The sequence below is a fragment of the Hippopotamus amphibius genome, chromosome 8, assembly GCF_030028045.1.
Source record: "Hippopotamus amphibius kiboko isolate mHipAmp2 chromosome 8, mHipAmp2.hap2, whole genome shotgun sequence".
NCBI classification, from domain to species: domain Eukaryota; kingdom Metazoa; phylum Chordata; class Mammalia; order Artiodactyla; family Hippopotamidae; genus Hippopotamus; species Hippopotamus amphibius.
Window position 1 is genome coordinate 24,239,387 of NC_080193.1, and position 27,207 is coordinate 24,266,593.

The 27,207-nt window shown below is 47.9% G+C and overlaps 1 protein-coding gene across 1 annotated transcript; it reads right to left on the reverse strand.

The window, feature by feature from the left end:
* Positions 1 to 725: 725 nt before the first annotated feature.
* SLC15A4 (solute carrier family 15 member 4) lies at positions 726 to 25,380 on the reverse strand. Its single transcript, XM_057744546.1, has 8 exons — positions 24,790 to 25,380; positions 18,101 to 18,396; positions 13,927 to 14,095; positions 13,412 to 13,489; positions 12,780 to 12,948; positions 6,058 to 6,213; positions 4,871 to 5,029; positions 726 to 1,009 (listed from the first exon to the last, which is right to left on the reverse strand). Exons 1-8 carry the CDS (start codon positions 25,312 to 25,314, stop codon positions 861 to 863), a joined length of 1,701 nt encoding a protein of 566 aa, XP_057600529.1. The 5' UTR covers positions 25,315 to 25,380; the 3' UTR covers positions 726 to 860.
* Between the last annotated feature and the right edge of the window lie 1,827 nt (positions 25,381 to 27,207).

The following is a 27,207-nucleotide window of genomic DNA, read 5'->3' on the forward strand; positions in this document are numbered from 1 at the left end:
GTTGGTGACTGTCGACAGTTCAAGTTCACAGTGAACACTCCCAACCGTCTCCAATCACACAGTGCTGTTCAGAAGAGGGGTTTCCCTCCACCCCCACAGTGGGTGTTGAGTCTCGATGGCACCACAGTGAGACCGTACACAAGGACTCACGAGGCAAGGGTGAAAACACACATTAGGCCGCTTTGCACACTGAGATGGAACACACAGTCTTAAATAGTTTTTAAGGAAACATCATGTTCTTAAGGAAAGAACAACAAGAGAGCAATGTCAATGGTTTAAAACATCTGAAGCAGCAGATAAGTTCTACTCACCACCAGCCTGCGGCCAAGAACCTGGCACAGGCAAGCCTGGTGGCTCAGGAGAGAAACCGTAACAGGACTTTTCTATAAAACCTTGGCAGCGCTCGACCACACATTTCTCAACAAATCCTCCCCCATCCTCAATATAATAAACCAGTGTTTATTCATCAAAAAAGAAGAAAGTGAGAACATGTTTTATGGGAAGGAGATGATGATATTCGTTTACAATACTGGGAGGCCACCCAGCACGGGTGTCGTAGCCCGCGACTGCATGCGCGGCGGCGGTGTCTGTCAGCAGGGAAACCAGTTGCAGGAGGAACAGGGTCTTGAGTGGCGGGAAGCAGCGCGCAGTGTGCCTGCACTTCTGCTCCAGACAGGCCCCGGGCAGCAGGAGACAGATTGCAGCAAGGCACTTACCTAGGTCACCGGGCAGAAAAGGAGAAACCAACCGCGACACCACGCAAGTTTCGGGAAAGTCAGCCCCTCTGCTCTCCAAGCTCCCTCCCACGGATCTGTCCGGCTGTCTGTCCATCCAACAGACCTGACAGGGCTGCGGGAGCATCAGGTCCTCCTCCTGGTGGGCATGCCATTCGCTCTCGACCGCTGCCGGTCGTATTTCACAGAGACAACGAGGAAAAGCAGGAGGGTAGCTCCTTGAACAGCGGCCAGAAGGAAAAAGTAATAGTTCAAGTGGCACCCGTTAATGTTGCCTGGAGAAAAGGAAAGAGAAGCACGGAAGCTGCATTTAGAGGGAGTGCTTAAAAGATTTTATACATTTAACTTGGTTCCTACAAAGGTTGGGGTGACTTTTTTAACTATGGTCCTAAAAGAAAAAAAAAAATAGAGAAAAGAATCTTATCCCTAATTCAAAATACGCCAGTGTTTTGTTTCCAAAGCCACCATGAAGTCAGCCGTGTCTCAACACGGGCTGCAGCCGAGGTCTTGGACAGCAACCCTCCTGCCGCACAGGTGACCAGGAGCCCTGACTGTCTCCACGCCAGACCCTGACGCGGACGGCCCTCCTAACCCGGGTCTAGAGCCTGCACACGTCTCTCAACACCGCGCCTCGGGCCAGCATGCAGCCTGGACACCACGGCAGGTGTGAGTCCTGGACTCCCGCGTCATCACCTGACATTACACACACTCCACTGAGCCCGTCACCTGCCAGGGCAGATGGCGGGACACACACTCCACGTGCTCGGGGAAGGCATGAGCTTGCTTTTACATCTCCCCTTAAAAACTTCAGGCTTCACGTGGATGCACAGGTGCCACTGTAACTCTAAGAGCCGACACACAGAATGCCAGGTCCCGCTCAGGTCCCCAAGGCAGGGCGTCCCGAGGCGGCGGCGGTAAAGTAAAGGTCATGGACCACGGAGCTCGACCGACGAGCCCCGAACCCAAGTGTCTTGGTCTCTGGGTCCCGTTTCCTCACCTCTCAAATGTGGGAGCGCGGTGCTGCCTGGACACAGCTGCCGTGGGGCGTGAGTGCACGGGTACCGCGCTACAGCACCTGGCCACGTGGTCGGCTCCTCACCAAGCCGGTCAGGACCCCCAGCTCAGATGCAGGTCCAGGGCCACCGGGTCTGCACACCGGCCATCTCTCCACTGAGAGCCGAGGTTTCCCAGCACCACCCACCACGGCCACGGGGCATGGAGATGCAGGGCTGTGAGCAGGGGACACCAGGGCCACGTGGAGCATGTCACCCTGGCTCCCGCTGACACTACTGCCACCAGCTACAAAGTGCCTGACACACTGCCGGACACACAGAGCAGCAGCAACGTCTCTAGAGGAAGAAGGTGTCTGAGGAGGAAAGCTGCTGTGCTCCCTGATGGGCTTCAACAGCATCTCCAATTTGCTGACTTCAAACACCAGACTTCCCCTCCCCTGACGCTCTCTGTCAAGCTGGGTTATTGCGGAACTTCCTTTTTCTATCTGAACGTGTGCTCATTAAAATCAGATGTTAGAACTGCCTTTATTAAAAATGGAACTAATGAACAGATACAATACAGGTGTGTACAAGAAGCATTCACACGTCCCCACACTCTGTCCTGGGCACCGAGACCCCCGCCCCCAGAGCCTGGTTTGCTGGCACCACGGACGGCAGGGCTGGTCGGTGCCACCTCAGCACGGCTGTCATCACATCACCAGTCATGCCGTCTAAGTGCCGGCTCTGAATCACGCGTCTTCCCAAACTAAACAGTCACTTAAAATGTCCAGAGCGCAAAGCCGGCAGGCTGAGCAGACTGTACACTGCATGCTCCCCATCTGGGCCACCCTCAATCTGGGGTCAGGAAGGTATTCAGAACTGCATCCACCACCGAAAAGTCATCACCGGGTACTCTCCTGGGCCTCTTCACAGACAGAAAGTAACTGCTTGTAGACGGTAAACTTTGGGTGTTTTATCCTTGATAGAACAGACTCCTGGGCCCCAAGAAACAAGCTCACGTGTCCTCCAATGCACGCACAAGAACATTCCCAGCTGCTTATTTGTGACAGCCTCGAACTGGACACGCCACGAACACCCACGCACAGCAGAACAGCTACGTGAACTGTGACTTATTCCTACAGTGGATACTCTGCAGAAATAACAGAGACCCAATCACTGGGGATGACTCTGAGAACTCCGTGCTGAGTGAAAGCGATGGCCATGGCCACGGCCACGGCAGAGGACGAGAGGGGCCACAGGACTCAGTGGGCCCGACGTCAGAACAGAATTCATCCCATTGGGGGCCCAGAAGGAAGCCTTCCAAAGTGTCCTGCATTTAGACCTGGACAAAACGCACATCATTTAGACCTTCCCAGCACAGGTGTGATTCCCCATCTAAATAACAAGGACAAGAAGCCCAGAGGGCAGGGAGAGAAGGAAACAACAGAGTGAGAACCTGGGGACTCTTCCTTCAGAAACAGTCCTGGAACCTGACAGGAAGGCACTCACGTGTCAACCAGGAAGCGCTGGGCCAGCCCCACCTGAGCCCTAATGCGCCGGGGTTGCTGTGGGGCAGAGCCAGGGGAACACGGGGCGCAGGGAAGCCGTGAACCCTGGGATCACACCTGCTGCTCCTTCTACATAAGCAAGGATGGGGGGGGGGGGTCACCTGGTCCCATCCTCTCCCCAAGTCGCTGTCCCCAACAGCCACCTGCCCCTAACCGAGAGGGGGCTGACCTGCCGCGTCCTCCCACGTCACTGGACACGGGGCTCCGCGCAGAAGGGACTGCAGAGAAGACAAGGAGAGACCACCGAGTGCTCCTTGCACAGGGCAGCTGAGACAATACATGACAAGACGCTTCCCTCTCATGAAATAATGCCAGCAAACGGGGTCCAGGCCACACCTGTCCACGCATGCCACGCGCACCAGCAATGGACATGACCCTCACAGCGGAAACTTATACAACTACCTGTCAGAAGTGATGGATGAGTGACGGTAAACTACCAGCTATTAAATTAGTAATGGGGGGGTGGAGGATTAAATCACTGGAGAGCAACAAAAATGACAAAAACGAATCAATCCTTTGACACATTTGAAAGTAAAACAGAAACAAAAGAATAGAACCTACATCTTAAGACTACAGTTGTTTGGTCCCTGTAACAAGTCTTTCTTTGAAGGAGGTCTGTGCTACATACAAAAACCCATCATGTGACACCAGGAACCCTGGAGGGTAACTGTACCTCACCCTCCGGGGGGCCAGGAATAACGAGTACATCCCCGCCGCCACCACAACCAGGCGGGGCCTGCCCTGCACACCTCTGGCTCCCACGGCTGGACCAGCTGGACTACATCACCGATGGTGCCCGGGGGGCAGTGGGGGCTCGGGGTTCTGGAAGTTGCATCAGGGCTCCACGGGCCTAAACACCCCCTCCAAGGCAGGAATTTCAACGGAATCACGGGGGGGCTCTTGGAATTCTGCAATTTCTGGAGAATGGTCTCTAAGCTTTCATCAGGTTTTCAAGGGGATTTATAGCCTAAAAGTGACTCAGTACGCCGGGACAGGAAACACCACATGGCTACACAAGGAAAAGCAATATGGTGACTTTCATGGGTAAAACATACAAAGAAGAAAGACACCTCCATCTCCTGGGTCTGTTTAAAGGCGATCATAAATCTGGAAACAGCAAAGCTCTCAGCTCTCGCTAGTGATTTTGCTCAAGATGCCACCTACTGGTATTAGCTGTAAAATCTCACTATGATTGATCATGAGTAATATTTGTTCTTAAAAAGGCAACTTCTTGTCTATCACTGTTTTTTTAACAGCAGGAAACTAAAAGGTACTGTCAGGAAAAGAAAAAAAAATATGAAACTAAGATGCATGAAGGGAAATTTGTGATGTAGACTTTATTTGCCTCTTAATAAGATAAGAACAGCGCTGGACCTGAAGGTGGAGGAGGCAGTGCGCTCATCACAGCCGCTGCTGGGGCAGGAGAGGCCCAGCCGCCCCAGGAGACTGGCAGGGAGGCAGGTACACGAGGTGAAGGGCATGGTCTGATGCAGTGCAGGGAGCAGGACGCAGCCTGAGGACCAGGGCTCTGGGCTCCGGTCACTGTCATGACGGGGGTGGGGGCGGCTTAACTTACCGAAGTCCACGTGGCTGCTCATCCACCCGATGGCCTTGAGGGACACCAGCGCCAACAGCCCGGAGCCCACGAAGGACCCAGCGCCAGAGAAGAAGAAGAAGAGGCCCATGACGGCACTCTGCATGGACTTGGGGGCCGCTGAGTACGCGAATTCCAGGCCTGGGGAAGGAAGGGGGCATTTCTGGAGAGGAGCAGGGCGCCCGCGCTGCTGCCCCGGGACCGGGCTCCGGGGCGCGGCTCTGAGATGGCACCCAGGCCCCGAGAGACTTCCCCGAGGCGGCCGGCCAGTCACCTCTCGCCCTCACACCTGAAGGCAGCATCTGACCTGTCAGCTCCTGGAATTTCTTGGTCCTCATGGAAAGAACAGAAGTTGAAGAAGCAAAATTTTCCTACCTTCTTAACTAATGGGAATCTGCCAACACAGTACTTGCACTAAAATGGGGAAGTCTACTCACGAATTCTACCTGAAAGGCAAAGTATGTCAGAACAATTTCAGCGGGCGCATCTATAGACTGAGTTCCTGATGCAATAACCAGACATGGAGATGTACCCTGTGCTCTGAAGGAAGGGCCACCCTGTTTGATTTATTCCCTCCGCAAGTTCAGTGGCAAATTCTGCGTGAGCTCTACGGGAGGGAAGAGAGGTGGAAACCACCCCCTCCACGGCCCCACCGGCTCTGGTTATCACTCATTTTCTCCTTCCCTCGCTCCCAGCGCCGGAAACAGGCCCGCACAGAATTTACTTGTCCACAAGCCACCATGTGATTTCACCAATAGGGAAGAGAGGCCTGTGAGAACATGTTTTCAAAATCAGCTTTGCTTCTTTATAAATTTGAACAAAGACACTGAGAGCCAGGCAGTGAGCGACCCCGAGGCCCGGCCAGGGCGGCAGCACTGCAGGCTTGGTTAGCAAGTACCAGGCAGCCCCCGTGGGGGTCTTCCTTCTCCCTGCCCCTCTCCGGTGGACCCTCTCCGGTCGATGAATTTCGCACTGTTTTGGGAATCCTGCTTTTACACCAAGAAAGGAGAGCCTGAGCCACAGCACTACTCCCTCCTCACCAATGCCCGTTCTGAACCACAGCCGCCCAGCACACCCACCAAGCACGGGGCTGCTCCTGTCTGGACACAGCCTCACGGGGAGGGAAGCAGCGTGCCCTCCATGACGCTGTGACAGGACAGGACCCTCACCTGCGATGCTGGCAAATATTTCACTGACTCCGATCAGCACGTACTGAGGGACCTGCCACCAGATGGGTAAATCCGCCGCGTAGTAAACAACGTTCCCAATGGTCTGGTTAATGGTCTTCTCCTTCACAAGGTCCAGCCTTTTGCTTTCCAAAATTCCTACAATTCGTAAGTAGGTTATAAGCATTTACTCATTAACATTTGCAATTAAACTAAAAAACTAGGTGCTTGGCACAAGATGTTTGTTTATGATTCTGGAAAATACGTGAAAGGATAAATGTCCAGGGAGCAGCCTCCCCCAGGGCCCCCCGACCTCAGCAATTTCCCCGCTTTCGGCTTCCTAAGCAGGTTGCTGAAAACAGAGGTCACGTCACCTATGTTTCACGGGGGACATTCTGCAGCACCTTACGAAACCAGTATTGAACATGGTTACCGCAATCCTCAAATCTCTGGACTGCTCACCTAAACGCCTTTTGTTTCTTTTAAAAGGAGGAGCAGAGGAAAGCTAAACCGCTCTGCAATAAAAAGAATAATCATGGTATTCACTTATCATGAGGTGATATATTTTGAGATGGTTTTCCGTTCATGGTAACAGACGTAAGCTGATGCACTATCAAACCTACTACATCGACCACGGCTGCTACCAATGCCAGTTTCCTTGTGCAGACGGCTTAACCTCACCAACTAAATACAGCGGTCCCCCCGTGCCTGTGGGGGATACATTCCAAGACCCCAGTGGGTGCCTAAAACCAAGGACAGTCCCACATCCTATACACACTGTTTTCTCCTGCATACACACACACTTTTGATAAAGTTTAATTTATAAACCAGGCACAGTGCGATATTAACAACAGTAACTAATAATAATAAAATACAAAAATTATAACACTATACTGTAATAAAAGCTACGTGAAGGTCCTCTCCTTCTCTCTCTAAATAGCTCGGTGTACTGTGGGTGTTTTCGGACCGTGGTTGACCGTGGGGTCACTGAAAGCATGGAGAGCACAACCGGGGGGAGACGGTGAACCGCTCCCTCTGCCCTCAGAGCACCGAGACCTCGCTGGACTATCGGCCTCTGTCATGCGGACAGAAAGACACGTGCAAGTAAGCAAGGTCAGAAACAGCTACTCTCTACAAAACAAAAAATAAGCAGATCAAAATAAAGCTTAAAATAACAACTTGTAGGACCAATTTCTTAGGGTAAAGATGTTATTAAGTTCTGCTTTTAAAGAGTGCTAACTGCAAATGAAATAATGGACCACAATATCTAACGTATGAATAAAAGTATACGTATTTAAAACTGTGTGAGAAGTCTGGGTAGAGGACAATGGAATATATATTAAAAACATTCCTTTTCAAACCTAAGCATGGGACTTCCCTGGTGGTGCAGTGGTTAAGGATCTGCCTGCCAATGCAGGGGACACGAGTTTGATCCCTGATTTGGGCAGATCCCACATGCTGCAGAGCAACTAAGCCTGTGTGCCACAACTACTGAGCCTGCGCTCTAGAGCCTGTGAGCCACAACTATTGAGCCTGTGTGCCGCAGCTACTGAGGTCTGCGCGTCTAGAGCCTGTCTCCACAACAAGAGAAACCACTGCAAATGAGGAGCCTGTGCACCACAATGAAGAGTAGCTCCCGCTCGCCACAACTAGAGAAAAGCCCGTGTGCATCAATGAAGACCCAATGCAGCCAACAAATCAATCAATCAATCAATCATGGATCAAAAAGAAAATAAAAATCAGTTTCAATATTCTTAGGGGAAAAAAACACTCATTAAATCAAAATGCAAGAGACCTTGATAAAGCAGCAGTGACAGGCCAATTCATACAATTACCTGGTTTTTACTGTTCATCAGGAAAGAATAAACAGAAGTAAAGACTCTAACTCAAGAAATGAGAGAAAAAAAAATCACAAAACAAACTGATAGTAATAGAAATGAGTATCTTAATTCTTCAGTTAGAAAACATAAAAACAATCAAATGATAAATTCAAGAAATACGTCTAAGAAAAAATTATAAAATACAGTTCCGACAAGTCTAATGAAAAAGGAACACAAAAAAGTGAAACTAGAAACGAGGAAGGAAACACAACAGATTTATTTAAAAGACTATTTTTACCTTCACTCTAACTATTTTTCTAAAACTCAATAAGTGATTTACTAGGGACATTAAAAATAAGAAGCTTAAGTGATTGCTGACAGCAAACCAGACTGAGGTTGGTTCGACAGAGACGCACAGTTGCTCAACAGAATCACGGCAGACTCCAATCAGACCAGCAGAGTCAGCCCTTCTAACAGTTTAGAGATGCCGGAGCAGTTAAATGCCAGACGTTAAAATAAACGAAAAAACATGAGAAGCCAAAGGCAGGGAGGTGTGGGGCGGGATAAAGAGGGCATGTAGTCCTCTTAAAAACCAAGTAAGACATTTGAGGAAAACTCAACATTCATTTCTGCCACAAATACTCAGTAAACTTGAAACAGAGGTTAGATATTTAACATCATCACGAATACACATTTCAGACTAAGAGGTGAGAGTGAACTTTCAGCAGGGTGCAGCTTGAGGTACTCTCCTCAAAGTCAGGGATAAAAGGAGAGCATCCAGCACCACTAGGCTTTAGAGAAAGTCTGGCCACACTGCTGAACAAGGAGAGGCAGACAGGGGGGACTATCAAGAAGGCAGGAAAATGGGAATTCCCTGGTTGTCCAGTGGTTAGGACTCAGCGCTTCTACTGTCCAGCGCCTGGGTTCAATCACTGGCTAGGGAACTAAGGTCCCACAAGCCACACAGTGCTGAATGAATGGCAGGAAAAGAAACTATCAATCTGAAGATGAGCGACCATCTGAAAATAATTCACTGAAACTCAGAATTCTAAAAAATCTCCTCAGTGAGAAACCAAAATACATAAAAGCAGTTAGGAATAAACCTATCATTAAACATACAGAACCTAAGTGAAGAAGTATTGAAGATTTCACAAGATGTTATAAAATTAAAGGGAAAATGAAAAAATGGGAAAAATACTCATGAGATAAAATTTTGAGTAGTAACAATCTATAATCTATCACAAGAAAAACCCACTAGAAAACTGGGCACAAGGTACAAACTGTACACAGAATAGAATGTCTCACATATTTGGGGAAAAAGTCTTCTAATAATATACATTAAAGATATACCGTGTTGTAACCCCTCAGAGAAGAGAGATTAACACAACACCACAATCAGTGTGACAAGCACACAGTCAGATTACACTCCTATCACCACGCTGCTCTGGCACTTTCACACGGGACAAGCACACCCGTGTGGACCTGTCAGGGTGTACACACAGCACTGACTGAAGCGAGGAAAGACTGGAGTCAATCGTCATATTTAATAAGAGGACTGGTTTTAAAAACTGATAGTACAGTCCAAAATGCAACATTATGTCAGTGTTAAAAAAAACATAATTTACATTTGTAATTGACATAGAAAAATGGTGTGTGTGTATACATACACACAAAAATACTTAGGTTATAAACTGTGAATACTTTTGTGCCATTTCTGTTTTTTAAAAGAGTAATTTAGCTGTGACAAAAAATTCTAGGAAGATATAAACACAGGTGTAGGGTCATCACTGGATGGTAGGGTTAGAGGTCAATTTAGGTCTCCTCTCACTTTACGTATTGTTAACGACCGTGGGCTGACTCGGTGATAACAGTTTCACAAAAAAAAACTGCTGCAGACCAGTGGTTCTTAACTCCTTTCTAACCCAGAAAAAGGCACTCAGACGGCTCTGCCCCCAATTCAGGATGCTCTCCACGCCCTGAACCCCGGACACGAACTCCTACCTAAAGACTGCTGTGGTAACAGAGCATCTGCAGCACAGCCAAGCGAGAGAGCAGATGGCGAGGCAGATGGATGGGTGCCATCAGCCTGCGGTGATGGACAGTAACTCTGTCATGGGCACACATCGAAAAAAAGGATGTAATGGTTACACTTTCAGGGATTCGAGAAGTAGAGCAACTTCACTGCCGTGATTACGTAACAGCGAAAGCTAGACTCCTAAATGCCCAACAACAGAGGACTGCAGATGAATGTCCGACATGGAAGGATACTTTAGGGTTTTTTTTTTTTTTAAAGCAGGTGATGAAGGACGTATAAACACACACACATACGCACATCTTACATCACATATAATTTTTCCCATGCACTTGCAGAATGGTGGTAGAATTATGAGTGCTTAAACCTCTGTGAGAGTGAGAGTGTGAATGTGTGTGAGAGAGAGAGAGAGAGGAGGGAAATGGGGCGGGGAAATGGCTCATCTGTGTTTGGGGGATTTTTTTACCTCCCTATAGTAACAAGCATAGCTGTTGTTATACTTTTATGGTTTTCTTACATTTAGTTTTTCTTAATCAGGCTCAAATCAGCTTACACATCAGAATTTCATTTTCTCAAAAACAAAAAGCGTGTGTATGCAGGCACAGACACACAAACAAGATCAGACAGATATACACCATCCCAGGAGTGAGCATCTCTGGGAAAATTACAGTTGGTTTTATTTTCTTCTTTATGTTTCTAAGGCTCCCTTTTCTCCAGTGAGCATCTATTATGTTAGTAAGTTAAGAACACATACAATTATTAAGGCGGAAGGAAATCTAACAAATTAGCACACTTCTTTTTTTCTCAAGCAGACTGGAAGAAACCCCCTGGACGTGCCTGATTCTCATCTGAGAAACTTTAAAGAAAACTGTTTCCATCAGGGACAGTACTAAATGGAAGCTCCTGATTTATTATGGATGAATGTAGTAAGTTAAAAGGCAACTATTAAAAATTTGGTTTGCTATAATGATTTCAGGTTGCTATTCAAAGCTCACTAATGTTCCAATTAAATAATATTCACTAGAGCTGGAAATGAAATGGAATGAAACACTGGTCACTGCTTACATTAAATTTAATAAATTGTGCTTAAGTCAAGTTGCAAAGTATTGAAACTCTTTGAACCAGTGACCCTTAAGCTCCTTTCCAATACCTGGTCACTCAGGAGAGAAAGCCTCGAATCGGCGGGGTTTCCTAAGTGATCAAGCGGGTGCTGGATTCAGAGCGGCCGTGGTCACACGGGTTCAGAGTGCCTGCCTCCCCACAGGTGCCTGTGGGCCACCTGGCCACCTGACCTGCTGAGCAGGAAGTGAACTGCTTAAAAGGCAGTGCTGCCTGCCCGGCCGGACAGCAGTCACCCGTCTGCTGTCATTTCCCACATAAACAGGCACAGAAACCACCGGGATGCCCCAGGGGTTCTCAGGGCAGCCTGGAGAAGCTATTCAGCCAGAAATGAAACTGAGAGAGAAGATATTTAAAGGAAGCAAACAGCCTGCTAGAAAACGCCTGGGAAACCAGCAACCTCTCCTTTCTCACAGGGAGGGGACAAGGACTCCTTTCCATGGGGTGTGATGGGCTGGTTGGAGTACGGAGAGGGGCTCCCCAGTCCAGGAATAGAGGGGGTGTTGGGCCCATGGCAGGCGCTCAGGGCACCCCCCCCAGCATGACTGCTCTGCCCCAGGGTGCCCTACCCATCACCAATTCTGCGACAGGAAACCTGCAGAGCCCCGCGTAATCCAGCTCGTATTTGCTCTGGCCTATTTTCCCCGTGTGCACAGCACTGGAAGGGAAAGGAAGTACACACAAAGCACACAGCGGAAACTTCATTCAGACACAAGCTCCCTTTAGTTACCTCTTTGATTAAGAAAGAACGTAACTGTCTCCTAAGATGTCCCAGTGTCGGGAACATAGATTTCTTAAGCTGAGGGACTCATTTCTCTAAATCTATTAAGTACTACATCAATATGCTCACCCTGGTGCGTGTGGATAGGGGCTGCTGTGAAGCTCTGTCGGGGAATATTAAATCCTGTCTCAGCAGTGCTTAACGTTAAATTCCTCGTAGCAGAGATGATGTAGAGGTGATGCAGGAATATCAGCTTTTCTCATCTTGTTATATAACTAAGCTATTTTACGGTTCAATAATTTTCAAATATTAATGAAGAAAGAGCTCCAGAGCAAGATGAGAAAGTCAGCAACACCTTAGTTTTATCAGCATAAGATAGTTCCGCTTATACTTCAGAAGCTAAGAATCAGGAAAAGAGAATGGAGCCCCCAAAAGGTGCTGGGATACTTTGGCATTAGTTCTCAACCTCTTTCTTTTTTTTATGGGGGGGTGGAGGCTGGTTACGAACCTGTATTTGATTTAAAAAAAAAAAAAAAGGAAAAAAAAAGAAACAACAAGAAAATACAAATCTTTCTCTCCAGGAAAATGCACACGAAATTTTACATAAAAGTGCAAAGGGTTCAGGGCATATGAAGCCAATTAATGGACCTGACATTAAGAATCACAGCTCTGAGGATTATTTAACAGCTTTAATTTATAAAATTTCATCTATCTGGCAATTAACAGTGGTCTAAAATCTAAATCAGTGCGAGACAACAAGCCTCCTTTGACTCAACCCAAAAGTCACTTTCCAGAGCATTTCATTGGTTATAATTCTTCAAAAAAAAAAAAAAAAGGCAAATCCTTAGGAAAAAAATCTTAAACTTCATAAAATGAAAAACTAGAAAATGAACACCACTGAGGTTTAGGATAATCCCAGTAGGTCCTCTTGTGAAGTCTGCACACCTCCTGAATGCCACATGGAGTGGCGGCCACATCCTGAGTCACCCACACCTGGAGGCAGGTTGGAGCAGGACCTGAGACGGCTTCTCACCTGCGGCAAAGGCCGAACACATCACAAAGAACATGCCCACGGCGATCCTCTTCAAGGAGGACGGGAGCAGCCCGTTTCTTCTCAAGATGGGATCGACCAGCTTGTCTTTCAAGGGGATTAACAGGAGGATGAGCACCGCATCGAACATGGTCAGCCAGGCAGCCGGGAACTGGAGTGGGGAACGCAGAAGACATGGGCTTACTTCCTTGCAGTGTCAGCACTCCCTTGTTTGACAACTCACATCTAAATGCGAAAGGCTTGTTTCAAGAATAGTTCATTTGTACAAAGTATAACCTCCTGGGAAAACAGACCGTCTCAAGACACTGGTACTGAGAAAAGGCTTTCACTTCTAAAGGGATTTGCATTTGTGTTTCTGTGCTTTCTGGGGGGAAAGAAGAATTAGGGGAAATATTAATATTTAAGGGACAAGAATCAACTTAATCTAGTAAAGGACATAACCAATGGGGAAACAGTCTCAGAAATAAATAAAAATTGCGTTTCAACAAGAATGCTTGTAGTTCAACAGGCTAACTGCTGTCACGTGCAAAGCATCTATCTACCATTGGAAGAAGGAATCCCATTGTCACGTAAACCCCCAACAACAATGTGCAGATCATTTCAACTGTTCTCACCGTATGAGGATTGGTTGTAATACTGGAAATTTCTGGAATCCTCAAATGAAGACTCTGTAAAACATACGTCGTCTGCATCTGGGTGTAAAAAGCAGTGTCGTTATGTGAGCACGGCTGTCACACCCCTGCAGCGTGCCACCCCTCCCCCAGACTACGCTGTGCTGAGACTCGCAATGGTTAGGGTTGAAAAGACGGGTCAATTACTTGGTCACCATAAAAGTCGTCAGGAGATGAACTTTGAAAAAGAAGTAACGATTATCCCAATGAGAAACCAAATTAAAAGGTGGGGCCTGGAAAAACAGAAGCACCCCCTTCTTAGCTTCGTTTTAAGGTTTTCAAAACATTTAAATCAGCAAAAATGAGTCCGTCACTAAAAGCAAGATTCCAAGATCCTGAAGACTCGTGACAAAGGAAGCAGGGAACCCTGGGCACCTCAGTGATGTGACGGCCAAACAAGTGCCAGGGCTGCACTCACGGGGAGGTGGAGGAGAGTAAACCTGGATGTCACCACTCACTTGAAAATACACTGTCCAGTAAGGTATCAAAGCCAAGAAAACGGGGACAATCTTGACAAGAGCTTTCACATCTTCCACTTTATCTTCCGGGAATGGCCCTCCTCGAGACATCTTACATGAATCAAACAGACTGTGTTTAGAAGATTGCTGAAAGACTCCAATACCTTCACTTTGGGAAATAAAATGAAGGAATTAGTTTTCTTCCACCCCCAGAAATCAGTTATTTGGTAACAAATTAAGTTTGGAGGTAGGAAACCAGCTTGCTGCACTGAATATGCTTAAACCCCATCTGTTCCCTGCTGACCGTCCCCGCCCAATACAGTACCCAGATTGTTCCTCAACACTGGGAGATGCACGGATACAGCAGACAGGAGGACTTCCTAGCTGGAGTGCGACTGTGGCCACCACCCTTTTCTCGAGACTAGGAGATACAGCAGGATCGCCCAACACCATCTGAGAGGTGGCTGACCTCACCCCCCAGCTCTGTCCCACTGGCCACCGGTCCACACTGTTGAGGAAGCCCTGCAGTGTCATCTGAAGCTGGTGACGACTACATCAGCTACATCACTGGGTGAGCATTTGAAAAAATTACTGTGCTGGATTGTCTGGATTTTAAATTAGGTCATTTATCAAATGTCAAGACTTGAACCAACACCGACTTCGTTACAAAACCGAGCTGGTTTATTATACTGTAGTCACACTGGTGTGACTGGGAGGCGGGGCTCTCAGGGAAGCCACCAGCTCTTCAATTAAGGAAGAGTGCTCACTGGTCAGCCCTGACCACAACCCTATCAGGCACCAGGACACTCATATTAGCCCCCGGCACTGCATGGAGGAGGAAGTCAGGGCACAGAGAGGGTAAGAAATGTGCCCAAGGTAACAAAGCCAGAGAACTGGGGCTGGGATTTGACCCCAGGCAGCCCTGGCAGTAAAGCCTGGGGCCCCAACCACTGCAGGACCACCTGCCCCTCTGCTCCCACCCCCAGGCATCCCCTTCATGCTCAGGCCCCTTGGTCATGGCCAGGAACTCTCAGCTGGCTCTAGTATCGGCAGGCCTCCCAGTCCTGGCTCTTGTACTGGCAGCCTTGCCCACGCTCTCCCCCTGGGCCTGTTTCACTATTTACAACGTGCACAGGTCCCATGGGATAACTCCAAGAACGTTTCTAGCCCAAAACACTCTAAAGGAGAAACATGCTCTTTGGGGCAAAAAATTGGGGCAAAATGGAGGGAGGAGAGTGTTTTAATTGCACACCATTCTCCAAAACCAGAAATAAAACACCATTAAGAATGCTTCTAATTCTGGGATACAAATGGCAGTTGTCTGCTTTCTAGTTTATTAATTCCTGTCCTATTTTACTGAGTTACCACCATTGTGGATAATTTTTGTCTTTTAACAGTGACATTTTAAATGTGAACTTGAAAGTTCCCTACTCTGAAGAGTAGGGAAAACCAAAAAACTGAAATCTATAACTTGATATTTTAGCCAAATTTTGGACAGAAAAACTAAATTCAACAATATTTACTGAGCACCTACTATATGCCCCGTTCTGTTCTAACTGGGTGCTGAGGATACACGAGTAAGTAAAAAAAAAGATACGTCTACCAGCTGTCCTTGGACAGCTGCGTCTAGTGGGGAAAAAATGATCAGAAAAACACACTCAAAGTGAAACACTAAATTCCAAAGATATTATTCATACTTTGATTTGAAAACATTCATAGTTTCTCCTTTTTTTTTTTTGGCCAAAAAAAGTAAAGTCCCTGTACACTTAACACAGATTCTATCAGTGACTTACTACATCACACCATCTATGTTTCTCTAAATACATTCAAATCAAATAAATTCACTTCACACACAGAGCCATGCACATATGCAGCATAAGCTACATTACTTATGTTTCATATCATTAAAATATTTTCACAGCTATTCTAAGTCAATACGCATCTAAAACTGCCTAGTTCACACATAACGTTAGTGTATTACTCTGCAACAAACAAGGGTCCAACAGGGAGCCACAGTCACAAAGGACAAGGCACACAGACAAGCACCTGAAGGTCGACGTGCCCCCCCGGGGACCGCCTACACAGGCTGTACGCACACCTGTGCGTCTCCTTCCAGGAGGAGAGTCCGTCAGTTCTCAGATTCTCCACTCAAACAGCTAAGTATCTCAAAAAGGATTTAGAACTATTTCCACTCACTGTGACGAAATGAGTAGATATACATGGATTTCATATCTTAAATCAGCACTAAAACATCTTCAAGACAGAGACCAACCTAGAGCAGAAAGAAATTGGGACAGGGCCAGGTGAAATCAGCGCCATAAATAAGGGAACACTGGTGAGGCTGTGCTTCCTTGGTTTCTGGAGCTGACCCTCCGCAAAAGCATCCTCATCAATTAGTTACCATAAACTGGGCTCCGATCAGCTTACTGAGACCTCACAATGATCCTATGAGAGGAGTCCTCTCCTACTACGTAAGAAGTAAAAGAAGACGCTGCAAGGTCATTAACCCGCCCAAGGTCATACAGCCCCAACCTGTGCATAAGCAGAGCACAGTTGGAGAATTCTCTAGACCGTCAACTTTTCTGCAAGCTGGTCCTTTTCTAACAGTGCCAAGGAAGACTTCAAAAACCAACCTAAAGGGAAAATAGATTCCTAAGTCCAAATCGTCTTCACCATGCCACGTGTGCATTAAAACCCAAGTGTCCACAGAGTGGACCTGTCTACCGGGTACCATCCACACAGATGCACTGAAACTTTAACGACACATTTTGCTAATGGGTATTCAATCTACAGGCTAAATGCCCAGGATCTGAAACCCTGCTTTGCCTAATTAAAATGAGGTCCTGGTAAAGCACTGCTGCCAGCTGCTGAGGCGATAAGGCTTCAGTTGTTAAAAATTCTTTAGCGTGGTCCCGCCAGCTGCAGTTCTGAACACAATACTGACCCGCTAGAACTCCAGGGCACCGAGATGGTTAGGAGATCCGTTGGAATCCCGCACAGGGACAAGGGAAGCCACCAGAGACGTTTAGCCTGGAGCAAAGGGGCGGTGCCGTAAAAGCTGCTCTGGTACAGCTTCAAACCTACCATGTGGGGGAACATCAGACATCAGGTGTGGCTCCAAGGACATACATAAGACACAGGAGGCAGAGACATAAATAAGACAAGCCACAGGAGGCGGAGACGCAGGGTGGGCCTGCTGAACAGCCTCACAGGGTGGGGGGGTCCACGTGGCTGACTGGTCAATCTCCGGCTCAGGGACTGAGCACCCATCTCAACGCCTGCCTTGATCACAATATTCCCTGAGAGGCTCGAATCCAAAGGGTCCTGGGGACTTTTCTGGGGTGGTGGACACATCCTATATCCTGACTGGGCTGTGGTTACATGACAGAATAAATCTGTCATAATTCCCAGAACTGTACAGGTAAAAGGGATGTATTTTACTACACGTAACTTATACATCAATTAAGTAACAACAACAAAAACTCTGAGGTCTCTTTTCAAGCTAAGTTTCTTCATTAATCTGCATCTAGGGTGGCTGACCTTCTGCCACAGTCTGCCCAGGACTCTCCAGACCCTGGGACTTTTGGCTTTAAAACCTGAGGTCATGGGCCGGGAAGTCCCTGCAAACAGGATGATGGAGTTACCATACCTGCATCTCAATTCTGCTACCCTGTCCTTTTCAAAGAGCAGCTGCAGTGATCACTGGATGACGGGCCGCGCCGACCGGCTTAGCTGCTGGCCCAGAAGCGGGAGGCAGCGGTTTTCTGCTCAAGGAGCACAGGCCGGCACCGAGGAAGCCAGTGACCACTTGGTTTTTCACTCAAAGGAATGTATCGCGTATTACACTGTTTCTTTGATGCCCTCGGCAAGGTTCTGTTTTTTATCATTTTTACACAACTAAGCAGTTGGGAGCCTCCATCTATAAGAGCAGCGAGAGGAAGGTCAACGTGCAGGTTAGAAAGGAAAAGCGGGAGCCCGGGAGGGAGGCTGCTTTTCCGTCTGTAAGATGCACACGGAAATACCTCACACCCGCCTGCTGGAGCTGGTGTGACACATTTCAACCTCAGCCCAGTCCCTCCCCCACAGTGAGCACAGGACAGACACAAGCCAGCACTTTGTTTATGGCGGCTGGTAAGTCATGTGAAACAGTCTGTGACGAGAACAAAGCGCTCACCCACTAGGACTGCGTTCCCCGGTTTGCTTTTGGGGGCGGCACGAGTACACCAGGATCCTGAACATGTCAGTGAAGGCGCTGCCGTCGGGCGGCTTGGTGATGAAAAAGGTCTGGCCGCAGAGGAAGACCACAAAAGCCACGCCGATGCAGACAGTGAGGATGATGTAGCCAGTGACAAAGCTCACGTTCTGCTGAATGTAGGCAATGCCCCCCAGCGAAATGATTGCTCCCAGATTAATGCTCCAATAAAACCAATTAAAAAATCTTCTCGTGGCTTCTGGACCGCGATCTTTAACCTAAAATAACCGGGAGAAAAAAGACTTTAAAACGTGTGATCATCTTCAAGGATGAAAAGCATTTACAAAGTTTTTATATATTACTGTATCTTCATATCAACTGCTGTTATCACCACAGCCTTTAAGAAATGCAGCACATGGGACTTCCTGGGAGGTCTAGTGGTTGGGACTCGAGGCTTTCCCTGAGGGGGCCAAGGTTTCATCCCCTGAACTAAGATCTCGCAAGCTGAGGCCAAAAATAAAGTAAAAAAAAGAGATGTAGCAATCAATCAATCAATCAAAATGGTGTTTACAGATACATTCACGGGTCTCCTGACAAAAGATGTATCTTACACTTTTAATTACTACAGATTCTGGGTAGTTTATCTCTTAACTATACTTAAATCCAACAAGTCCCAGAGAGTGTCACCCATGGACCACCTGCTTTGGAAACGTCTGGAAATACACATTCCAGGACTACCCAAGCATCACCTCTGGGCTTAGGGCCCAGGAATCTGCATTTTAAACAACATTCCAGAGGACTTCTCCTCAGGGCCATATAGCTCCATGCCTTGACAAACTTGAAACAAGGGTAAAATTACAGGCTGAAACCAAAAACACATGCTATTTTTAGACCAGGAAGCATCTCAATGGAATCAGGGGAAGTTCTGATAAGGATAGATTCCTGGAAGGCTCAAAAATCACTGATTTCCTGAACTTAGACAAACATAAGCCCCAGGTAACACAAGCAGGTTCTAGGCGTACACTCTCCACTAGACTTACCTAACTGGAGCTTGTCCTGGTGGGGACAGTCTGTGAGGGGGTGAGTCCCCATAACGTCCCTCCCTGAAGATGGCTTTTCAGGTCTACATGGACACCAAGAGAATGTGCTCTGCACTCATCAGGGTCATTTCTAGCCAGTTTCATCTCATAAAATGTTTAAACAAAGTTACTAGCTAAAGGCTGATGCTGCATCAGGTACAAAGACTGTGTCAGGTGTCGCTGTCTGGGAACTTCTGTTGTCTCGTCCTTCAGTTACAGGTTAGGAAACAGCTAGACAGTTCCTGCCCAGTAACAGATGTGACTTCTGACCCACAGAGCAATCTCCTCTTCTAAGGAAGAGAGGAGGTTTTCAGTGGGGCCTAAACAACCAGTTATGATGCACACAAACCATTTTTTTAGCAGTCACACTACACGATGTGACACTTCAACCTGTTTTTTAAGATCAAAGTACAATAAAAAAAAAAAAAAGATCAAAGTACAGGTGTAAATATATAGTCAAAATCGTGCGTTCCTCCAAAAAAATTTAATCCAAAATGATTGAATACGGACATTGTGATGACAAGTACTATGCTTGAAGTAATGATGTGGTAACCACCGTCTCAAACTGAAAATCTGAGTTTTAAGTAAACCGCAGGAGGAGGAGGAGCTTAAACCTGACTCCCACCCAATGTCAGAATTGAACAGAGGTCCTAGACCAACTGCTGACATGACTACTGAATACATGCTTTGTACGGAGGATGTCTTACATTTCTCAGACAGACAGCTCTCCATGAGGACACAATGGATTTATTTTTTATCTATTTATTATTTATTTTTTTGGCCATGCTGCGCAGCTTGCAGGATCTTAGTTCCCCAACCAGGGATTAAACCTGGGCTGCTGGCAGTGGAAGCGTGGAGTCGTAACCACTGAGCCACCAGGGAAGTCCCATGATGCATTTAAATGTCACTAATATGGACTCAAATATTCATGCTATCCTGGAAACAGACCAGAGGGAAGCAAAAACTGTAAGCAGACAAATGGTTACAGAGAAAAGATAACTAAAGATATAAAAACAAGTAATTAGGGTGGGGGGCAAAGCTTAAAAGGGTACAGGGCCAGTAAACAACATATCTAAAATTAACGCAGATTATATATTAACTGAAATATATCAGGGCCCTTCTCACTATTCACAGTAGCACTGCACACATCCCGGTAAATTTGGCAGTCAACTTATTTCAACTTCCAAGTGTAATTCACTAAAATTATTTTAGAAATCTAAGCCTATTACTAAGACCCTAAATAATCACACAGCAGTAATTTTTTGGAACGAATGGGAAGCTGGCTCCTATAAACCACAGGTCACATGCCTCCGTGCCCTGGACTGACACGCTCACTTCATGTCTTCATGTCGGTCACATTACATTACCATCTGTACACTTGCCTCCTGCCCTACCGGACCAGGGGCAAACAAGACCATCATGTGACTGCTCAAAAGACACTGCTGCCGTCAACTCAGAGGAGTACAGCTAAAAAAAACAGGATCCTGTGGAGTGAGTCAAACAGTTGGCTGATTTGGAAAAGCTCCTTTAATCGCACTAGAGTGCAACTTTTCTTTTCCCCTCTAGAATATAAACAAACATATCTTTACTCTCTTTGTCTGTAAAATAAGTTCTTTCAGCTCATGATTTCAAATACAGGACCCACCCATTAAGAATGACCATGACCTCTGACACAGGACCCACCCAGTAAGAATGACCATGACCTCTGAGGAAGGTTAAGCACTGGGGGAAAAGACGGGGCTGACATGACTTCATCAGCATCACCCTTGGACTCTCCGGTATCCATCTTCCTTCAAAAGTCAGCCAAGGCCTCCTTCTCAGGCTGAACAGCCTGACCTCATTCATCTCTCACTCACAGAGTCTCCTAGAACCAGACAAAGGTGAGCGCCAGAGAAGCATAAAGGTACCTTCAAAATGTGACTCGGACATAAAAAAAGAATGAAATAATGCCATTTGCAGCAACATGGACCTGGCGATGATCATACTAAGTGAAGTCAGAGAAAGACGAATGTCATGATATCACTTACATGTGGAATACAAAAAATAACATAAATGAAATTCTTTCCAAAACTGACTCACAGACAGAGAAAACAATCTTAGGGTTACCAAAGGGGAAAGCGGGGAGGGGTAAACTGGGAACTTGGGACTAACAGATACACACTCCCATACATAAAAGAGATAACTAACAAGGTCCTATTGTACAGCCCAGGGAACTATGTTCAATATCTTGTAATAACCTACAGTGGAAAAGAATCTGAAAAAGAATGTATATAAACGTATAACTAAATCACTCTGCTGTACACATGAAACATAACATTGTAAATCATTTAAAAAAAAAAAATTCCTAGGAGTCCCCTGGTGGCCTAGTGGTTAGCATTCGGCGCTTTCACTGTCCTGGCCCGAGTTCAATCCCTGGTCTGGGAACTAAGATGCTGCAAGCTGCAGGGCGCGGCCAAGATAATAAAGGTGGGGGGGATCCTTAAAAATACAAATGGATTTCCTCAAACTCAGAAAGGCTAAGAGATGTCAAACTAACGCGTCTTGAAGAACAGGCCAAAAAAAAAAAAAAAAAAGAACAGGCCAGCAGGCCTCATGCCCAGACTGCAGGCTCTGGGCCACATCTCCCTGTGCCCAGCAGGCTGCATCCCTGGGGGACACCTCCCAAATCCCCTTCCAAGCCCGGCCAGCACCTGGCACAGAGCAAGTGCCCTGGCTGAAGGGTACTAACATTTTCCTGTTACATGTTTTTTTTCACTGCAGTATAATTCTCATACTACAAAACTCACCCTTTCGAAATAGTCTATTCACAGAGGTCCAACCATCCCCACTATCCAATTCCACATTCTCGTCACTCTAACAAGAAACCCCGTTTCTTTTACAGTCGCTTCCTTTCCCCTCTCCTGGCCCCTGGCAACCACTAATCTCTGTTCTACACATTTCATATAAACGGAACCATATAATATGCAGTGTCTTGTGCCTGGCATCTCTCAGTGGCATTACGCTTTCAAGGTTCGGCCACGCTGAAGCAAGTACTTCACCCCTTTTCACTGCTGAAGGATAGTCCACTGTATGGAGAGACCACATATGCTTTACCCGTGCATCAGCTCATGGACATCTCCTTAACTTTTTATTAAAAGAATTTTTAAACATACAAAAAAATTGAAAGACTAGTAAAGCATACACTTCTATAGCCTTCATTTACAACCTTAGTTGTTTTTCTATATATATACTGAATACTCTTTCAGCTGAACTATTTAAAAATAAATTGCAGCATCATTATTTCACCCCAAAGATTTCATTATAAATCTCCTAAAAATAAGGCCATCCTTCTACATGACCACATCATCACACCTGAGAAAATTAACACCAAAGCAACTTTATCTAATATGTGGTCTATAATCAAGTTATCCCAATCGTCCCAATAAATGGCTTTTAAAGAAGCTGGGCTCCAATCACCAAGCACATGTGCGTTTGGTTGTCAAGTCTCTCCGACACCCTTGAATCTGGAGTGGGTTCTTCTTTTTCCGTGATAGACTCATGTCAGGAAAGATCAGGCCAGTTCTCTAGCAGAAGAGCACATTTCTTCTTAAGGGATCCACATCTAATTACACATCAAAAGAGTGCAAATGCTGTCGTGCCGTCTAGAGAAGGTCTACAGGACCATTCATTCTTTTCAGGAATATTAATCACCCGTCTATTGTCTACTGGAGAGCAGTAATTTTTAGTTCAGAATTTCCTGGTCCAAACCCAGCTCCCCACTCACTTGCTGTGGACCTGGGCAGGTCAAACCCTCTAAGCCTCTGTTTATTGTAAAACAGGGACAATTATAGAATATAAATTGTTGAAAGGTTTTGGATAAGACAGCATAGGAGGAGCACTCGGCACAGGGAGGGGCATAACCTAAACAGTCAGTGCGCACTTCAGTCCTGTGGCCTGGTCTTTAAAGATGCAGAACTCCCAGTCCTGTGCCTTCGCAGTTGGCCCGTGAGCTGATGGCACCCCAAGGCCAAAGCCACTGTCCAGAATGTCCATCTCACTTATAGTACACATTAAGAAATCAGACCTGCACCTTAACCCTGGCTTGACCACTCACTACCTATATGACAACAAAAGAAATAAATTTTTTTGCATCTCCGTTTCCTTTTAAAAGATGGGTATAAGATTCACATGAGGTTCAGATGAGTTCAAGTATGTAAAGCACATTCCATGGTGCAAAGAAGGAAGTTAAGAATTCAGGACATTAGGGAACTATTATTTCCAACATCATTATAAGGCATCGCCTTTAATCTGAGGTATGATTAAACCTCAGATTCAGAGACCAGGCTCTTGCATCCTGGCTCAGTCACGTACTAGCTCTGTAACTTTCGGCAAATGATTTAACCTCTCAAGCCTTAATTTGCTCATCTGTAAAATGGGCACAGTAACAGCAGACGAGTCCTATGAACTAAAGACTCAGCACAGGGTCTGACAAACAGTAAGTCCTCCGTAAATGTTCAATCCCATGCTATTTAGCACACAAATCTAGGAGTTATCTTCCCTGTTGCTTGCCCAAGATCCGCCAGCAATTCCGGCTCCCTCTACCTCCAAAACTTACCCTAAATCCACCACTTCACTCCATGTCCACTGCCTCCATCCTAGTCCAAACCTCTCATCTCTCACCTGGCCAGTACAACGGACTCCTACCTGATCTGCCTGCTGCCAGCACTTCCCATACAACCTAGTCTCTACACCAGACGTCCGCAAGCTTTCCCTGGGAAGGGGTAGGTTGTGAATAGTTTACATTTTAAGTGACATTCAGTCTGTCACAACTACTCGATTCTGCTCCCGTACTGTGGAAGCAGCTACAACGTAGCCGATATGTGACCAGGAAGGTGCACAGCGGTGTTCCGATAAAGCTTTACTTGTGGAGGCTGAAATTTGACTTTCCTGTCATTTTCATTTGTCACAAAAATCTTTTTACTTTTTCCCTATCGTTCAAAAACCTAAGTACCCGTCTTATTCTTAGCTTGTAGGCCCTCCAAAAACAGGAAGTAGACCAGATTTCGCGGGCACACCACAGCTGCCAGGCCCCCGCCCTACAGAGACAGAATTTTTTAGAAACATAAATCAGAGCACGTTACCCTCTGCTCAAACCACGTAAAAAGCTTCCTACTGTATTCGAAACAGAGCTCAAACTCTTTACAAACTTTCACATCACCAAGCCATCCCTGTTTCCACTTCGTTTTGTGTCTTAAATATACTTGTCGCATACCCTTCTGCAAGTGTAAGGCATACAATACGTGTACACGCGACACATTGATGAGCTCTGTCCTGCAACACGACTGCCACCGTAGCTGCTAGCACAACACCACGCGCATCCCTCTCTTCCGGCCCCCGGGCCTTTGCACTTGCGGATGCCCAGCCCAGAAACTCCTAGGCTCTCCCCCCGACTCCCCCCCGCCCCTCCACCCAGGTCTCAGCTCCAATGGCCCCCTCTGTAGGAAGGAGGCCCCGCCGGTGGGCAGCCCCCACCGCACGCGGTCCCCCTGGGTACTGGGCTTCCGGGCCCGCGGGAGACCCCGCGCCCTCGTCCCGCACCTGCGCAGCCCTCACCTGGTCGGCGCCGAAGGGCGTGATGTTGGCCTTGACGGCGCCCACGCCCAGGCCCACGAGCGCGAGCGCGGACACCGCGGCGGGCGCGCAGTAGCGGGAGGGCGCGTCGGCACACGGCGGCGCCGAGCAGTTGCGGACGCGCGTGGGGCGCGGGGTCCCGCAGAGCGCCGTGCGCGTGGCGGGCGCGGCCAGCAGCGGGAAGGCCAGCATGCCGAGCAGGTAGAGCGCCAGGCTGAGCAGGATGGCGCGCGCCCGGCCGAGCCGCACGTCGGCGAGCCAGCCCCCGAACGGCGACACCAGGTAGGTGAGGCCCATGAAGAGCAGCAGCGCCTGGCTGGCCTGCGCGCCCTCCCAGCCGAACGCCGTGCCGTTGAGGAACAGCACCAGGTTGGCTGTGATGCCGTAGAAGGCGGCGCGCTCCAGCAGCTCCGTCAGCAGCACGGCCGCGCACGCCGCGCGCCGGCCCTCGAACGCCGTCCGCCGCGCGCCCAGCAGCGGCGCCCGCTCGTCGCCCGCGCCCGCCATGCGCCCGCGCGTCCGCCGCCCGCCCGCTTGCTCGCTCGCTGTGCGGGACTCGGTCGCCGCCGCCCTTCTCGCGAGAGTTACCCCGCCGGCCGCCTCGGCCCGCCCCGCGAGCGTCCCCATTGGACGAGTCCGCCGCGAAGCCCGGCGGGACTTCCTGTTCCGCCCCGGAAGTTGGCCCCGGCGGTGGACAGGTTTCCTCCAGTAGTGGTGCGGGAGGCTGGGGGCGTGACCACGGAGAGGGTTTTAAAAGTGTAGTCAGAGCCGGGTACTCGGAGGTTCCCAAACCCTGACTTCTTAGAGCGGTCTCAGCCTCTGCGTGCTCTCCAGGCCTGTGTGCTCGGGCTGGCTCCCGCTCCCGCGCCCGGCCTCCTGCCTCCCTGCCCTGGGACCAGGTTTCTCTGTGCTCTGCTGACATTGGGAGCAGATAGTTTTTTGTGGGGTCCGTTCTGTGCATTGTAGGGTGGGTAACGGCATCCCTGGCCTCTACTCTTTGCTAAATGCCCGTCCCACCCCGCCTCCCAGTTGTGACAACCAAATCTGTCTCCAGACGTTCCCAGATGACCCGCCCCCCCCCCCCCCCCCCCGGCGGAGCAAAGTCGCCTGCACTGAGAACCGCCGCCTGAGAACAAGCTCAGAGCCTGTTTCCTTGTCACATGGCTGGGCTCCTGTTTTCCTTCAGCCCTCAACTGCAGTGGTGACTCCTTGTAAGCGTTTCTTGACCAGCGCATCCAAAGTGGATGCCACGCCCATAGCATTACCCTGTATTAGTTTCCCCATGGTATCTACCACTTTTTTTTTTTCCTTTGTCCACAGCTTCTACGTGGTCCCCACAATTATGAGCTCCATGGTAGCAGGGTTCTCGTGTGTCTTGTTCCTCACCATGACCCCCCACCCCCACCTACACCGGTGTGGGACACTACACCAGTGGTGGGGCGGAAGAGTGTCCTCCCGAAACGGCCCCTAGCATGGCTTCGGAAATGGGGACCCAGGGCTGTGATGATTCAATTCACGTGAGACCGTTTCTTCTTCCTCCATCCTTTAACTCCAGCTAAAACCAGGATGGAGCAATTACCTAGGAAGTGGGCTTGCTGGTGGGTCATCTGGGTAAGTGGTCCTTCCTGAAAGGCTTGAAGTAGCATGTATTAACTTTTTTATGTTTTAAAATATCTGATGTCTTGCCTGTTGCCTAGCAAGGTGCTGGCACACAGCGGGCAGCAGATAAATATTTAATTGACTGCCAAAATAGGATTTTTCCCACTCTATCCATTAGTGCTTATCATCTTCAGCTTTCAGCTCAAATGTCACTTTCCTGATCTTCCCAGATTAGAACAGATCCCCCTTTCCTATGTCATTAGAGTACAGTATACATTTTCATCACACTGCACCCATTGTAATTTATAATTATTTATTTTGTGAAGCTGTTTGGTTGCTGTCCTCAAAGCTAGGAGGGCTGAAATTTTCTTTGCTTTGTCCGCTACTACATTCCTAGAATCTAGGACAGCACCTGCCAGGGTGGAATTAACTGAATAAATGAATGACTGAATATTTGTTGAGTTGTAAATGGTAGTGGAAGAAATTTTGAGACTCCTGTGATGTTTTACAGCATATATTAGTATCCTAATTTCTCTAGTGGAAAAAGCTTACCCCTCAAGATTCCTGCCCAGGATCACACATCTAGTAGGCATTAGAATTTAGACTTTAGGGACTTCCCTGGTGGCACAGAGGTTAAGAATACGCCTGCCGGTGCAGGGGACACAGGTTTGAGCCCTGGTCCGGGAAGATTCCATGTGCTGTGGAGCAACTAAGCCCTTACATCACAACTAGGGAGCCTGCGCCCTAGAGCCCACGAGCCACAACTACTGAAGCCGGCACACCTGGAGCCCGTACTCCGCG

Excerpts from the sequence above, each read along its gene's own strand:
- SLC15A4 (XM_057744546.1), bottom strand. The coding sequence starts at position 25,314 with ATGGCGGGCGCGGGCGACGAGCGGGCGCCGCTGCTGGGCGCGCGGCGG. Across the intron at positions 18,397-24,789 it reads CGCCCTTCGGCGCCGACCAG|GTTAAAGATCGCGGTCCAGA; the intron begins GTGAGGGCTGCG and ends CGGTTATTTTAG. Across the intron at positions 5,030-6,057 it reads AATATTTGCCAGCATCGCAG|GCCTGGAATTCGCGTACTCA; the intron begins GTGAGGGTCCTG and ends TTCCTTCCCCAG.